General features: G+C 50.0%; 2 protein-coding genes and 1 non-coding gene across 4 annotated transcripts; 1 reads left to right on the top strand and 2 right to left on the bottom strand.

Annotated features, from left to right (window-relative positions):
- Positions 1-3,283: 3,283 nt before the first annotated feature.
- On the bottom strand, positions 3,284-8,270 carry PHB2 (prohibitin 2). Its single transcript, XM_036252955.1, has 10 exons — positions 7,937-8,270; positions 7,698-7,782; positions 7,336-7,415; positions 6,252-6,436; positions 5,809-5,938; positions 5,611-5,714; positions 5,110-5,187; positions 4,660-4,736; positions 3,822-3,827; positions 3,284-3,625 (listed from the first exon to the last, which is right to left on the bottom strand). The coding sequence occupies exons 1-10, from the start codon at positions 8,061-8,063 to the stop codon at positions 3,598-3,600; spliced, it is 900 nt and encodes a 299-aa protein (XP_036108848.1). The 5' UTR covers positions 8,064-8,270; the 3' UTR covers positions 3,284-3,597.
- LOC118624908 lies at positions 5,281-5,543 on the bottom strand. Its single transcript, XR_004958561.1, has one exon. It is a non-coding gene; the product is annotated as a small nucleolar RNA U89 (small nucleolar RNA).
- A 43-nt stretch (positions 8,271-8,313) lies between the features above and the next one.
- On the top strand, positions 8,314-15,781 carry EMG1 (EMG1 N1-specific pseudouridine methyltransferase). 2 transcript variants are annotated; one of them, XM_036251614.1, is made up of 6 exons: positions 8,316-8,626; positions 13,958-14,059; positions 14,171-14,312; positions 14,635-14,693; positions 14,771-14,920; positions 15,512-15,781. In XM_036251614.1, the coding sequence occupies exons 1-6, from the start codon at positions 8,450-8,452 to the stop codon at positions 15,623-15,625; spliced, it is 744 nt and encodes a 247-aa protein (XP_036107507.1). In that variant the 5' UTR covers positions 8,316-8,449; the 3' UTR covers positions 15,626-15,781. The 2 variants fall into 2 exon arrangements, with proteins under 2 accessions (XP_036107508.1, XP_036107507.1); XM_036251615.1 differs by lacking the exon at positions 14,771-14,920 and having other exon boundaries at positions 8,314-8,626; positions 15,512-15,738.
- Positions 15,782-15,798: the final 17 nt, after the last annotated feature.

The following is a 15,798-nucleotide window of genomic DNA, read 5'->3' on the forward strand; positions in this document are numbered from 1 at the left end:
GAGTAGGCGCAGTACTGATGCAATGTTGGCTCGACTGTCATTCATTCAGCATATACTTTCTTTTTTCAGTGTGCATTGTGCTGGGGGTGTAATGATGAACAAGACAGCTCCTCTCCTTGTGGGACTTAGGAGAGTGGTAGGGGAGACAGACCGGGAGACAGTTCAGAAACATAAAATTAGTACAGACAGATATTAAGAAGGATACAAATAAAATGAGGGAGGGAGAGAGAGATCAGCTTGGGCAACACAACAATAGCTCCCTGGAGCTAACTCCCTCCAGGGGGTGGGTGGGTGGGGCCGGCATCTGTGGGCCTCAGGGCCCCTCTCCCAGCAACGCCCTGCCCTTTCTTTCCCAGCTAGAGCTGCACAAAAGAAAGGTAGGCTCCACACCCCCTAACCGCCCTTGGGCTGACTGCCCAGGGCTGGGACTTGGACCAGGCAGTGAGGTGGGTCCAGAAGCAGCTGGCCTGACTTTGGCCCCTCTGGAGAACAAAGCGCAATCCATGTCACTCTTCCCTGAAGGACAACTGCAGGGGCCGAGTCTGTGAGGCAGGAGTGCAGCTCAGTTCTTGAATTGTCTAGGTCAGTACTGATGCTCTTGGATAGCTTGGGCCTCTCGGCAGAGTAGGGCAACCCAATACTAGGGCTGAGGACAGGGAGACGCCATGCTGGGACCTGTCTGCTCTCCACAGGCAGGGATGCCCAGCATAGGGGGGCACCGGGCCTGGGCACATCCTACCCCTATCAAGCTAATCTGTTACTGACCTCAGGGATCTCTGGCTCTCCAGGTCTGTCCATGGGCAGGGTCGGAGGTCTCAGAGGGAGAAGGTAGTTGGGAGCAGGAGTGGCTGTGGAGAGAGCGGCAGGAGGAAGACAAAGGGGCCCAAAGACAGCCCCTCCCATTCTCCCTCTGGAGACCAACCAGTCTCCCTGGTCTAGGCCTGGGGGGCAGAGGTGGCAGGTAGGAGAGAAGACACAGCTCTAGAAAAGGGTGGGAGGGCTAGTGGGGTGGCTGAACCCAGAGGAGGCGCCTGGGGCTGGCGCTGGGAGGCAAGGGGTTAAGGCAGTGGGGGGGCAGCCTATGGCAGGAGGACACACCTGTACGCAGGGGCGGCAGGCGGGGCCCAGGTGAGGAGCCCGCACTGCCTGTCGGTGAAGAAGGAAGAAGGAAGAGTGGAGGCCAGGACGGCGGTTGAATTCTGGGCCTGACTCCCCTTCCTCACTTCAGCACTCACTCTCTGGGGGGCAGGTGGCCTGGTGACAGGTAAAGGCCATTGGGAGAAGGGTCCTGGGGCTGAGCTGGGGACTGCAGAGGGCGTTGAAGGCCGTGGGTTGGTGTGTGGGGGCAGGGACAAGCTATGTGGGTGGTGAGGGAAGGGGCTCAGGAGGCAGAGAACTGCTGGGCAGGGGGCTGCTGAAGCTCTGCCTGGGCCTTAGTGGATCAACAACTCAAGGTGGAGCTGGTGGCAGCTACAGGGCTCACCCGGAAGTGTCCCCAGGGACGTGGGTGGTGGGGGGAAGGGAGCCAGGATTCGGCAGCCTCTCCACAGGGAGCTTGGGCCTAGGACTGCCTGACCTGGAGGTAGGCAGGCTGGGTGGGGGCCCCCGTCTTACCCAGCAGTGTTTGGATGCTGGTTGGGAGTCTCTAATACTGCCGGGTAATGATGGAGGCCTCTGTCCCCGAGTCAGCGACATCCTTTACCTCAGGCCCCCAGCAGATGCAGTGCCCCTACTCCGGAACCTCCCCACACCCTAGAATCCCCTTCATCTTGAGTAAAGGGTGCTGCAAACAGAGTGGCTCTTGGTTGGCGAGCTGCCCAATGAAGAAACACAGTGGTTCCGACCCCTCCCCCAACCCGGAGTGATTTGTCATCTGGTGGATCCAGAATCCACAGCCGCCCGAGCTTGGGATTGGCTCCTGTACTCTCAAGAGACCTCACCTGGCCTGTGGCCAGGTCCCTGTAGCAACTGGTCAGCTCCAGCCTGGAGCTGCATTTCAGCCGGCTCTGGGTCCATCTTCCAGTACAGTGTTGGATGGTCTAATTGTGAAGCTCCTAACACTGTCTGGTAAAGATGGCCCCCGGGCTGGTTCCTTCGGCAGTGACCTTCAGGGAACCCTGAAGACTATGGAGGCCTCCTGACCAACAACCTCTGACCTTGACCCCTCTGGATGGGATTGTAAATCACGAGGGAAAGGGGAACAATGGGGAGGAGACAAAATGGCTGCCTCTAGAGCTGCAGCAGGGCTTGAAAACATCCTTGCTCTCCAGGCACCCCCACTCTCTTTCCACCTTGGGAACATGAGCCAAATAAAGTGTAGATGGGAACCTGTGGCTGACTGATTCGGGTTACTCAACCCGTTTTTTTGTCTAACTGCCGATCTCATCTTGGGCTCCCAGCTCCCGAGGAGTGGGGCTGCCACATCTGCTCCATTTTCCTGTCCCTTTCATGACATTCAACCTGCAGAGCAGGGGAAAAAAAAAATCAATCTTTTTCCTAAAATCTAAGAAGCTGAAGATGAGCCTAGTCCCTCACCCTGTATGCCCCCCCCAAACCCGCCATGCTTTGTAATTCCTGCACAGTACACGCTTTTGCCCCCAGCGCTGTCTTCCGGTTCCAAGTGCTCCTTGTCTCCCTCCCTACAAGGACAAGGGACGGCCATTGGATTGTAGTGGCATCAGGTATACCATTTCTCTGCTGTTTGAGATTCGGCGAGGGTTGTTTTGGGATGAGGTGGCTCATGTAGGGATTGAAAACAGGCACTTGTTGCATGAGCCCAAGCTATGGGAGTGAAGCTCACTCCACAGGTAGTAATTTCTTATCAGTTCCTCACACCTGGATTGCAAAATTGGCAGTGTGGGTAGCTCAGAGCATGCAACACGACCCACAGGGCCTTTGAACCGGTACGCCCCTTGACAGGCATGAGTGGTCCCCCACAGAGCGGCATGCAACCCTGTTACAAAGGGAGCAGCTGCTGTTGGGGTCATCACATTTTTGGTCTAGCTCAGCAAAGCCACAGCTGCTCATCTTAAAAATGTAGATGTTGGTAAATAAATGAGGTGACGTGGTAGAAATGGAGGCGGGGTGGAAAGTGCAGCTGGGCTTGCTGTTTCCAGCTTAGTTCCCGGTTTCTGACTCTGTTGGGCTTCCAGGGTGAAAGCAGGGCCCTGGCCAGAGTCTGAGCGACCCCTGCCGGCAAGGACGAAGAAAGACTCAGGAGAGTTACGTGGGAGCGCGCACGCATACCTCCCCCTAACCAAGCTCAGACACGTGAAGCCTTGACTTCAGCTTAAGTAATAAAAATTTATTGAGAATTCCTGGGATGGTGGTTATTGCCTCTCAATCTTGAGAGAGGAGCCAACACTGTAGGAAATCACTGAGAAATCACACACTGTCCTAACCCAGCCAACATGGAGGAGGCAAGTCATGCCCCTGAAAATGGGTCAGTCTTCATTTGAGAAGGGCTGGGAGGACAGATACAGAGGGGACCATCACATGATACTGGGGGCAGGGTAGGGGTGTGCTGGACCCCAAGTTGGCTCCTCAAACAACAGGGCAGAAACAGATTCACTTCTCTGGAGTTCTTGGTCATCGGGCTCATTTCTTAGTCTTAATGAGGCTGTCACTGCGGAAAGGATAAAGGAGACAGATGGATAACATTATTTGGGGACATAAATCTTGGCCAAATCTGTCTCAACCACCCTCCTTCCTGATTAAGGTGTGTGTGGGGAGGTGAGAAAGGTTAGGTGGTGGGGGAAAAGGCAGGTACTGGGAGATGAGCTGCAAGACCCCACCGAAACAAGGATGCATCAACAACTTACCTTCCCCTGTGGACGGACACCAGGTCACCAGATGAACAGGAAAACACAGAAAGAAAAATGCAGAGGTGATTTTCAGTTCAGGCCCCACCCAGCTCTAAACCCTCCTGTGCTCCCAAGAGAAAAAGAGACAAATGGGTTGGAAGCCAGGGATCTCAGGCTCTGGAAAGGAAGAGCCAAGTTCTCTTGGCCACTGCCATTCCACCTCTCCTTCCCTAGCACGATTCCATGCCCCAGAGCAGCAATTTTAGGGTTTCCGAGTAAGAATACCGAATATCATCTTTCACCCCTTTTCAGTAGACAAAACTTTACAATTGACGTGCTTTTTAAAAAAATGGACTTTAGAGAGGAAGGCGGGGAAGGGGGAGGGGGGGGAGAGGGGAGAGGGGGGGGAGAGGGGAGAGGGGAGAGGGGGGGGGAGAGGGGGGAGAGGGGGGAAGGGGGAGAGGGGGGAAGGGGGAGAGGGAGAAGGAGGGAGGGATGGGGAGGGGAGAGAGAGAGACATTAGTGGCTTGCAGACTGTACCCTAACCAGGGACAGAACCTGCAACCTGGGTATGTGCCCTCACCAGAACTGAACTAGCCAACTTTTGGTGTTCAGGACGACACTCCAACCAACCAAGCCACACTGGCCAGAGCTAAAGTGCTTTTCACAAGAATAATCCTACTCTCATAAAATACAATCATGAGATTTAAGTCACATTTTTCTATCTTTGGGTTCAGAGAAATGGTGTCTTTCAAGGGTCACATGAGTAAGCTAGAAACAGGCTGCAGAGCCCAAGAGACTAGACTTAGCTCTCATGTTCTCTGTGACACCCCAGCGAGTAGGTCACCTCTCTTACCGGGTGAAACTTTCATCCTGCAGGTTCAGCACAAGGTTGTCAGCGGTGAGATAGATACGATTCTGTGATGTGGCGATCTACAGGGCAGGAAACAAGGCAGATGCTTGTACTAAGCACAGAAAACCTCGACTCCTATCCATTCAATAACCACATGGAACACATGTGGGTTAGAACAGGGACCCAACGATGAGAAAGACATGGTTTCTGTCATCACACAAGGATCTAGAGCAGTAGGCAGCTGTGATTGTGTTAGCGTACCGTAACAGAAGCGTGGACGAAAGGTCAAGGGAACCCAGAGGAATTGTTTTTGATGAAGGGAAGAGTGTCAGAGAAGCCAGTTTGAGTAGAAACCTGAATGAGCATGATTTTAATTGCCTTACTTCAGTGTGCTTTACCTGAAAACACTCTCTCCAAGAAGCCCTGTGAGGGATACCAGGCTCTTCCACTTACCGTCTTGGAGATGTTCTGGGCTGCCCGGATCTTTCGCAGCTTGATGTAGCCTGGGTTTTTGCTCAGTGCTTCTCCAAGGTGAGCAGGGTGGGGTTAAGGGTTCACACATGGCCAGGTCTCAATCCCTGCCCCCATGTCTACTATTCCTGTCACTCCAGCCCTCCTCTGGGCTGTCAGATCCAAGGTTGCGCTCAGGTGGCTCGTGCTCAGTTTTACTTTGGTCCTCACCTGTGGGCCCCCCTGCAGGCAGCTGCCAGGAACTGGAGGCAGCAGCAGAAATGGAGGCAAGGCCAGCAGTGCTATTGATCTGCCTTACAGTGGGGAGCCAAGCTCAGGTACCCCACTAAGATTTCAGATCCCATTTGAAACCTCCGCACACAGAAGCCAATGACCAGAGAGCACAGAATCGCATTCGCCTTAGTCTCATCAGCCAGCCCATGAGGGAGGACAGGAAAGCAATGTGTCTGGGGGAGAGCTGAGACACCTCTAGCAGAAGGATATCATCTTGGCGGCCTCGGCCTCACCCTCAGCCTGCACGATCTTTTGCCGCTGTTCCTGCTTTGCTTTTTCCACCAAGAACTGGGCCCGCTGGGCCTCCTGCTGTGCTGTGTTGGGAGAGTCAAGAGGTCACAGATGTGAGGTGTCAGGAATCTCCCCCCCCCCTTCGGAAATCCTTGACCTACTCCTCTGGTAACTCACCCACTTGTTTGGCTTCTACAGCAGCTGTGTATTCTCGGCTAAAGCTTAGCTCTGTGATGGCTACATCATCCAAGATGAGGCTGAAGTCCTTGGCCCTCTCTGTCAGCTCCCTTCGGATCAACAGGGATACCTGAGGGCAGGGTGAGGAGGGGAAGGGAGAGGTTGTTGGAGGGGACTGGAGAATGGAAAGGAAGGTGCACTGCTGCGACCGTCTGAATACCAGATCTTCTGAAACAGGCAGAAAACTCACCAACCCTTTCTTAGTACCTATCAAGTTTGTCTTGGTTCTTTGTTTCCCAGTGGCCATTAGTGCCGCTTTTAGGTAGAAATGGAACTGGGATCACAGCCCTTTTCTAATAAGCTGCCTTTCCTAATACCCAATGCCTTGGGTCTAGGAGGAAAATGCTGACACTGTGCAGATGGTGATGGGAGCAGGGTCCAACCTGGGCCCGCTGGGTGATCAGCTGTGAGGCGTTGAACTTGGCCACCACACTCTTGAGAACCTCGTTGACAATGGACGGCAACACTCGCTCCTCGTAGTCTAGCCCTAGGCGTTGGTACATGCTGGGAAGCTCCAGGGCATTGGGTCGAGACAGCACTCGCAGGGAGATGTTCACCATCTGCAGGTCTAAGAGTGAGGTCAGCAGTGGCTGGTCAAGGCCATGGGGCCTCATCTGGCCTCTTAGCCAAGCACCCTTCCCCAAGCACTGCCTCCTCCATGTAATATCATGTAGTCTGGAACTTCCCTGGAGGGAAGAGAGTAATGAGGCCAACAAATGCATCCTTGAGACTAAATGCATCCTTGTCCACAAAGATTTGATCTCTTCTTTACCCATAACCCCTCCACCAATAAAGGCAACCTCTCCTCTTCTCCTTTTGCCCCTGTACTGTGTGCAACCTGTACTGCAGGCTCTATAACAATCATCTGTCTTCTTTACTACAGGACTCGAGAATGAGGACTGTGCTTTACAAATCCTTTATTTCCAGGACCTAAGATTTAAAGAATGTAAAGTGAGCTGCACTAAAAATGGTGCAAAAAAGCAGTGTGAATATGTCTGTGTGTGTGTGTGAGAAGGTGTCTAGGGAATCTCAAAAGCACAGCTTCTGGGTATGGTAGGATGTACCAGGTGCACCAATGAAAAGTGGGATTAAGCTTCTCCAGGACAGGGTGTACTATGGATATCATTAACAAGTCAAGCAGTTAAAAGAAAAAGAAAGCTTTAACACAAGGCTTTGATCTAGGCAGTAAATAAGACAAAGGACAAACAGTGCTCTCACTGAATCCGTTACGGGGTAGTAACAGTTAATAAAAAAGTGCAAACATACAGTGTGTCCAGAATGTATTGCTTAAACCCCAGAAGCAGGTACTTTTATTCCAGTTAAATAAAAGTTTAACCGGTTTTGCAGGTGTGAAAACCAAGGCCCAAGAGCTCTGACACAACCATTTTCCCTTAGGGGTTCTTGCCAGGCTCCCTTATTGACTTTAGGTAGCCCATCTGGTGGTGGCTTCCAAGTGTCCAAACCTACCTTTGGAGCCCGTGGGGGAGGAAATTTTTCGTGGTCTGGCCCGAATGTCATAGATGATGGGATACTGGAACCAGGGGATCCTGGAGGAGAGGGAACAGTGACTGTTATTAGGAGACTGCAGTTTTACTAGTTTTCCCTCAACACGTGTTTCTTAGCCTGTTCCTCCACGTACTAGGAGAAGTTCTCTTCTTTAGAAAGCATTTATGTGCTGCTGCAGTTATGGGCAACACCCACTGTGCTGGGAGATGGGGTCAGGAGGAGAACGAGTACAGCTGAATCCTCTTGAAAGTCCTAGTACAGCCACTGGTGGGTTGGCGTTCAAGGGTGAAGGGTCAGGGTCAATCCGCTCTGCCCGCCATTACCTGAAGTGAAGGCCCTCGGCGAGAATGGTATCCTGCTGCACGCCACCGATGCGATTAAAGAAGATGGCTCTCTGCCCGCCTTCCACTGTGGGGAGAGGGGTGCGGATCAGGCCGGGCCACGGACCGCGGGCCAGCCGCTGGTGGGGCGAGGGGCTAAGTGAGCGCGGGGACTCGGCGGGACAGGGTCGGGGGTCTGGGCGGGCCGGGAGGAGACCGGAGAGCGGGCGGAGGTTGCTCACCGGTGAACACGGACTCGCGGACCCCGTAAGCCACGGCGCCGGCCCCCAGCAGTAGCTTCAGCGCCGTGCCCATGCCCCGGGGCCCGGAGGGCAGCCGTCCCGCTAAGTCCTTCAAGTTCTGGGCCATGTCCGATCCTGAGACCGGCGGCACCGAAGGTCAGGTGGGGGTGCCGGCCCACCTCTACCCCACTCCACTTTAGAAACCGCACCCTTCACACGAGGGTCCGTGGCCCAGGTGCTCGCAGGAGAAAGGGCACCGGAAGTGCCCGCCTCCTGAGCCCTCCCCCGGCCCACGGAGGACCCGAGCTTGGCGCACAGGAATTGCGCGTTGGGAAGTCCCGCCTCCCTCTGAAACGCTGCCCTTCCGGAGAGACTGCGGCAGTACCAGACTGCCAGCCCTTGCCAGTTCCAAGCGCCCACTTTCAAAATGGAAGCCGGAAGGAAGGGTGCGATTAGGAGGAGCGTGAGGGTCTAACTGAAGGATAGTAGCACAATTTCCGGCCTGGTAGCAAGATGGCTGCGCCCAGTGGTGGGTTTCAACCTCGTGAGCGTCGCGACGGTGGGGACCGGGACCAGGACCAGGACTGGGATGTTGTGGCGCCCAAGCGGCCCCGACTTGGGGCGGGAAGCAAGATGGGAGGCCGGAGACTCATTGTGGTGCTGGAAGGGGCCAGTCTGGAGACAGTCAAGGTAATGTGGAACAAGAAAGTGGGGAGCTAGTATAGCGGTGGAATGGGTCCCCGTGGGAGGAGGCTGAGGGGCTCCAAGTGGAAGGAGACAGCAGAGAGTGGTGAAACATGCTTTTGGAGGAAGGGTGGCTTAGTCGACTGTCTTTTTTTTTAGAGAGGAAGGGAGAGAGAGAGAGAAACATCTATCAGCTGCCTCCTGCACACGCCCTACTGGGAATCGAACCTACAGCCCGCGCCTCTGCCCTGACCGGGAATCTAACGGGGGTCTCTCAGTCCATGGGAGACGCTCAGTCCACTGAGCCACACAGGCTGGGCGTCGACTGTCTTTTGGTTAAGGTACTGGGTTGGCAGTACTTGTTTTCTTTTACCCTTATTGGTTCCCAATCCAGCCATCACGTCCTTGCTTCCAATTGATTTACCAGGATTCTGTGGTATAAAGTAATCTAAAGGGAGAGGAGTTGAGTCCACTTCCGTGTCCCACATTATCGCACAAGTTACTAGGAAAGGAGAAAGGTGATTACCATAGCTTAGTTAGCCCATCTTATTGTTTGTAGGCACTTTGTGTTTTATAAAAGGTGTTTACTGTCACTTTCCATTGTATTACTACTATCCACAGAGGAGCACTGGGTCAGGTTACCATTTAATACTTTTACACCTTTATTTTCGTTGATCATTTGGCTCTTTTTCTGAGTAATCCAGCGATTCTGTCTTAAAACTTTGTGCTGTGTTCTTATTCCCTCTGACTCTCTTGTTTCTCTTATCGTTGTAGGCCCAGAAGAAATAGCAATGGTTTAGAAGTCAGACCTGGATTTTAATCTTGGTTTTACACTTATTTTAAGCGTGTGATCTTGAGAAAAATTGGTCCTCAGTTAATACTTTACAGGGAGAATGTAATGAAAGTGCTTTAGCCCTGGCCGGTTTGGCTCAGCGGTTAGAGCGTCGGCCTGCAGTCCAGAGAGTCCCGGGTTCGGTTCCCGCTAAGGGCACGTACGGTTGCAGTTTGTCCCCGGCCCTGGTTGGTCGTGCGGTGGCAGCCACTTGATGTGTCCCTGTCACATCGATGTTTCTCTCTCTCTGTCTCTTCCTCTCTGTCCCTCCCACTCTATCTGTACAAAAAATGGAAAAATGTCCTCTGGTGAGGATAAAAAAAAAAAAAAGAAAGTGCTTTAAAAGTAGTACACTTCCGCCCTGGACAGTTTGGCTCAGCGGTTGAGCATGGGCCTGCAGACCAGAGAGTCCCGGGTTCAGTTCCTGCTAGGGGCACATACCACAAAAAAAAAAAAAAAAAAAGTAGTACTTTTCCATGGTAATCTAGGGTGTGATTCTTTTTCACCATTTTTTAAAAGAGATTAAAAAATTTTTGTTTATTGATTTTAGAGAGGAAGGGAGAGAGAGAGAGAGAGAAACATTGATGAGAGAGAACATCAATTGGCTGCCTCCTGCATGGCCCCCAGTGGGGACTGGGCCCACAACCTGGGCATGTGTCCTGACTGGGAATCAAACTGGCAGCATCTTGGTGCATGGGTTAACACTCAACCACTGAGCCACACTGGCTGGGCTTTTTCACCTTTTCTCCCTCAACCACCATGGCATTTTATTAAGCTTGCAATCTAGCCCCCCTCCCCCCTTTTTGTGTTCTCCTGTAATTTATATTTCTAATCTAATTATAGGTTCTTATATTTATCCCTCACTTAATTGCTTGTTATCTTTCCAGCCTATTCATTCTGAATGTTAGTTAAACACTCCATTTTTTCCTGTGTCCCTTGGGGATGGTAGTAGTCCCTACCTTACTGGGTTGTTGGAAAGATTAAAGGAGTTAATATATATAAGGGAGTTAGAATAAATGTCTGTCACTTGGAAATAGTTATTATTTAAAAAAAAATTTTTTCTTCTTTATTGACTTTTCTTTATTTTTTTAACCCTCACCCGAGGACATTTTTGCATTTATCTTCAGATAGAGTGGAAGGGAGAGAGGAAGGAAGAGAGAGAGAGAAACATGGATGTGAGAGAGACACATCGAGTGGTTGCCATCCACTCGACCCCAACCAGGGCTGGGGACAAACTGCAACAGAGATATGTGCCCTTAGCGGGAACCGAACCTGGGTCTCTCTGGACTGCAGGCTGATGCTCTAACCGCTGAGCAAAACTGGCCAGGGCTCCATTTATTCTTTATACTCCAGCCTCACTGGCTTTCTTTAAGCCCTTTGAAAGCATGAAGTTCTTTTATACCTTAAAGCCATTGCATATAATTATTGCTAACTGGAAGCTCCTTTTACTCAGCGCTTTGTTTCATTAATTTCTACTTAATGTTCACTAATTTAACAATTATTGAGTTTATTACGCTGCTCATTCTTCAATTAATAGGTTAAATGTTACTCCCTGGCACCCTGCCAGTGTTGCTCAGTGGATTGAGCATAGTCCCATGGATTGAGAGGTCCTGGTTCGATTCCCAGTTGGAACACATGCCCAGGTTGCAGGCTCTATCCCCAGTAGGGGTGTGCAGGAGGCGGCCAGTCGATGTTCTCTCTCATCAATGTTTCTCTTTCTCTACCTCTCCCTCTAAAATCAGTAAAGGAAAAAAAAGTTTCATAAACCATCACTTACCATTACTACATGTGAAGTACTCTGATATTTTCTTTTCTGTTTCATTAAAAACTCTTGTTATAGCCCTGGCCGGTTTGGCTCAGCGGTTAGAGCGTCAGCCTGCGGTCCTGAGAGACCCGGGTTCGGTTCCCGCTAAGGGCATGTGCCTCGGTTGCAGTTTGTCCCCGGTCCTGGTCGGTTGTGCGGGTGGCAGCCACTCGATGTGTCCCTTTCACATCGATGTCCCCCCCCCCCCACTCTACCTGAACAAAAAATGGAAAAATGTCCTCGGGTGAGGATAAAAAAAACACACAAAAAACCCTTGTTATAACTTACTAATGGGTTAAAGCTGGATTCTTTTCAAGAGGTTCTTTTTCTTCTATAATGGAGAGTGTCCCATGGTCTTAGTTCTTGACCTTTGTTCTTTCTGTGTTTACCTTGTTATTTCAGTTATTCATTTAATTTCAAAGTCCACGTGCCTCTCCCCTCACTTTTTGGAGTTGTATATCCTTTTTTTTTTTTTTTTGGTACGTGCCCCTAGTGGGAACCGAACCCGGGACTCTCTGGTCTGCAGGCTGACACTCCAACCACTGAGCCCAACAGGCCAGGGCTTGAGTTATATATCTTAAGATGCTGTTAGACATACAGATGTCCTATTGATACATAAAAACTTAGCCTTTCAAACCTGTATTTGTACTTAATGTTTTTTACACTTTTTACTGACCATCTTAATGTTCCTTAGGACTCCAAATTGCAATTTACAATTATTTCTTTTAGCTGTTACAGATGGATCCAGAGATCCTTAGTATCAAACTTCTAGTAGTATATTTTCCATTATACACAGTGTTGTCAGGATAATATTCCTCAATCCTTCTCATGCTCCTGTTATTCCATACTTATTTCTGACTTTGTGCTGGATACTTGAGTATTCTGCAGTGTACAAAGCAGTTTCATATGTAATCACTGCCCTTAAGTGTTTCAGTTACCACTTTTCAGCATAATTTTCTTTCTTCATTTTTCTGCTTTAAAAAAAATTTCATTTAGACCTTTGCTCACACGTCTTAAAACTAGGAACAACTCCTCTTATTTGTTTTACTTCTGACAGAAGTATTCCTTGATTAAAGTATCTCCTGCATCTTTAGAATTTTCACATTTTTCTCATTCAGATGTGCAGCTCTTCACTCAGTACATGTTTGTTATAAGTATACTGAGGGTAATGACCATGTGTATATATATATATATTTTTTTTTTAATCCTCACCTGAGGACATTTTTACATTTATCTTCAGATAGAGTGGGAGGAGAGAGGGAGGAAGACAGAGAGAGAAACATGGATGTGAGAGAGACACATTGAGTGGTTGCCACCCACACGACCCCAACTGGGGCCAGGGACAAACTGCAACCAAGGTATGTGCCCTTAGCGGGAACTGAATCCCAGTCTCTCTGGACTGCGGGCCGACGCTCTAACTGCTGAGCCAAACTAGCCAGGGCAACCACGTATATTTTGCCCAGTATATCACAGTGCTCCTGTGATAAACAAGCATTCAGCCTTTCTTATTAACCTTACTCCACCTGGTTCCAGACTCCCTCACCAGCTTTGCCTAATAGTTACAGGTTTTATTTTATTCTTTTTTCCCTTTATTGATTTTACAGAGAGAGGAAGTGAGAGGGAGAGAGAGGTAGAAACATCAATGAGAGGGAACGTCGACTGGCTGCCTCTGGCATGCCCTCCACTGGGGATCAGGCCCACCACCTGGACATTTGTCCTGACCTGGAATCGAACCAGCAACCTCTTGGTGCATGGGTCGACGCTCAACCACTGAGCCACACTGTCCAGACTTATTTTATTCTTATTTATATATTGTAGATAGAGTGGGGTGGGGTGGGGTGGGGAGAGAAAGAGAGAGACAGACATTGGTGTCAGAGAGACACCATTGATTGGTTGCTTCCTGCATGACCCCGACTGGGGCCAGGGATTAAACCCGCAAATGAGGTACGTGCCCTTGACCAGAATCGAACCCACGATTCTTTGGTCCGCGGGCTGATGCTCTAACTGCTGAGCCATACCGGCTAAGGTAGCCACAGGTTTTATTTATTTATATTTTATCCTCACCCAAGGACATTTTCCTATTTTTTTTTTTTTTTTGGTGGTACGTGCCCCTAGCAGGAACCGAACCCGGGACTCTGGTCCTCAGGCAGATGCTCAACCGCTGAGCCAAAATGGCCAGGGCTATTTATCTTTATCTTCGGATAGAGTAGGAGGGAAGGAGAGAGAAACATTGACTTGAGAGGGATACATTGACTGGCTGCCTCCCACATGACCTGGACCCCGACCCCGACCACGGCCAGGGATGAACCGCAACCGAGATACATGCCCTTGACTGGAACCGAACCTGTGACTCTTTGGTCTGCAGGCCGACGCTCTAACCGCTGATCCAAACTGGCCAGGGCTAGCTACAGGTTTTAAAATGAAATAGTTTAAATAATATGAAATCACAGGTTGTGCCTTCTTCCCCTTTTCCTCTAAGATCGGTTATGGAGGGAGGGGTGGGTAAGTGTGGCCACACAATGAACCTCTGAAGGGCTTGCTGGGCTCTACCCACATTGCTTCTGGTTCAGGAAATCTAGAGTGAACCTGAGAATTTGATTTACAAGTTTCTAGGTGCTGCTGCTGGTTTAGAAACCACACTTTGAGAACAACTGGGCTAGGTAAAAGCAGCTTATGTTGTTCTGTCATGTTTCCTTTTCAGGCAGGGAAGACATATGAGCTACTAAACTGTGACAAGCACAAGTCTTTGTTGTTGAAGAATGGACGGGACCCTGGGGAAGTGAGACCAGACATAGCTCACCAGGTAACTCCAGGGACAGAGCTCACAACCCCTTGAGCCTTTAGATAGGAGGTGAAACAGCTGCGTGCTACTTCTCCGCAGTCTTTACTGTGCCTTGGTGTCTGCCTCCCTCAGAGTTTACTGATGCTGATGGACAGTCCCCTGAACCGAGCTGGCTTGCTGCAGGTTTATATCCATACACAGAAGAATGTGCTGATTGAAGTGAACCCTCAGACTCGAATTCCCAGAACCTTCGACCGCTTTTGTGGCCTCATGGGTGAGATGTTTAGAACTTAAATTTTAGGAGTGAAGAAGGGAGGTAGAGGGAACATGATTGATCCCAGAACAAGGACTCTTCATTACTTTCCATGTGTAGGAGTAAAGCCTGCATGGCTTTCTGGCTGAATAAAAATGGGAGAGCTAACCCATGAGTGTACACAGCTAGGCATGTGTGTGACAGTTGCTTGTTCACACGTTTTAGGAGTACAGTGTAGCTAAAAAGGGCATGTGTAGCCCACCTTACCTATGGGCTTTTCTGGTTAGATTACTGGGCAGAAATGTGGTCTACACCCAGCTCTGAATTCTTTTTTCTGCCCTAGTTCAGCTTTTACACAAACTCAGTGTTCGTGCAGCTGATGGCCCCCAGAAGCTCTTGAAGGTGAGGTATGGACATGTATTGGTTGGAGGTAGGGTTCTGAGAATGATTCTGGGACTCATTTTTCTCTTTTACTTTAGGTAATTAAGAATCCAGTGTCAGATCACTTCCCAGTTGGATGTATGAAAATTGGCACTTCTTTTTCCATCCCAGTCGTCAGTGATGTGCGAGAGTTGGTGCCCAGCAGTGACCCTATTGTTTTTGTGGTGGGGGCCTTTGCCCATGGCAAGGTAAGGTCTGGGCTTAACTCTTAGATTCTTCATAGAGTTGAAGCCTAGTAATTCTGAGAGCAGTTAGCATTTTTTTTTTATCCTCATCCGAGGACACCATTTTTGTTCAGGCAGAGTGGGAGGGAGAGAGAGGAAGAGAGAGAAATATCAACGTGAAAGGGACACATCGAGTGGCTGCCACCCACACGACTCACCCAGGGCCGGGGACAAACTGCAACCGAGGTACGTGCCCTTAGCGGAAACCGAACTGGGGTCTCTCTGTACCGCAGGCCAATGCTCTAACCGCTGAGCCAAACTGGCCAGGGCAAGCAGTTAGCATTTTGATGAAACTTGTCCTCCTCAGTGGGAAATAGAGAGTAAGAACAAAGCTGGAAGGCGAGTGTGTGTTCCCTAGCCCGCTCCAGAACATATTCTTTGAGGACTGCTGGCATATTTGTAATAGTCAAAGCTAGGACCTTCTTCATCCTTTGTACAAATTTAATATTAAATAGCACAGTGAAATATGAGCTCAGCTCAATTTTCCTCTCCTAACAAAGGACTGAACCTGTTACAGAGTGATAGAGTCGACTGACAGAACTGTTCTCTCCTCAGCTCAGTGTGGAGTATACAGAGAAGATGGTGTCCATCAGCAACTACCCCCTTTCGGCTGCTCTTACCTGCGCAAAACTCACCACAGCCTTTGAAGAAGTATGGAGGATCATTTGACAGTAGGACCTTGCTCTGAAACAGACTGTTGCCATTGCATTCCTTGACTCTTCCAATTTACTTTTGGAAGATGACCTTCCTGCACCAAGACGGGTTGGTGGAAGCTGAGGCTATACATTTGCTATTTGTTTATCTTATAAACACTGTTTTTGCAAACCTGGTTGTTCTCTGGG

This window comes from Molossus molossus, unplaced genomic scaffold (genome assembly GCF_014108415.1).
Source record: "Molossus molossus isolate mMolMol1 unplaced genomic scaffold, mMolMol1.p scaffold_m16_p_10, whole genome shotgun sequence".
Taxonomy (NCBI): Eukaryota; Metazoa; Chordata; class Mammalia; order Chiroptera; family Molossidae; genus Molossus; species Molossus molossus.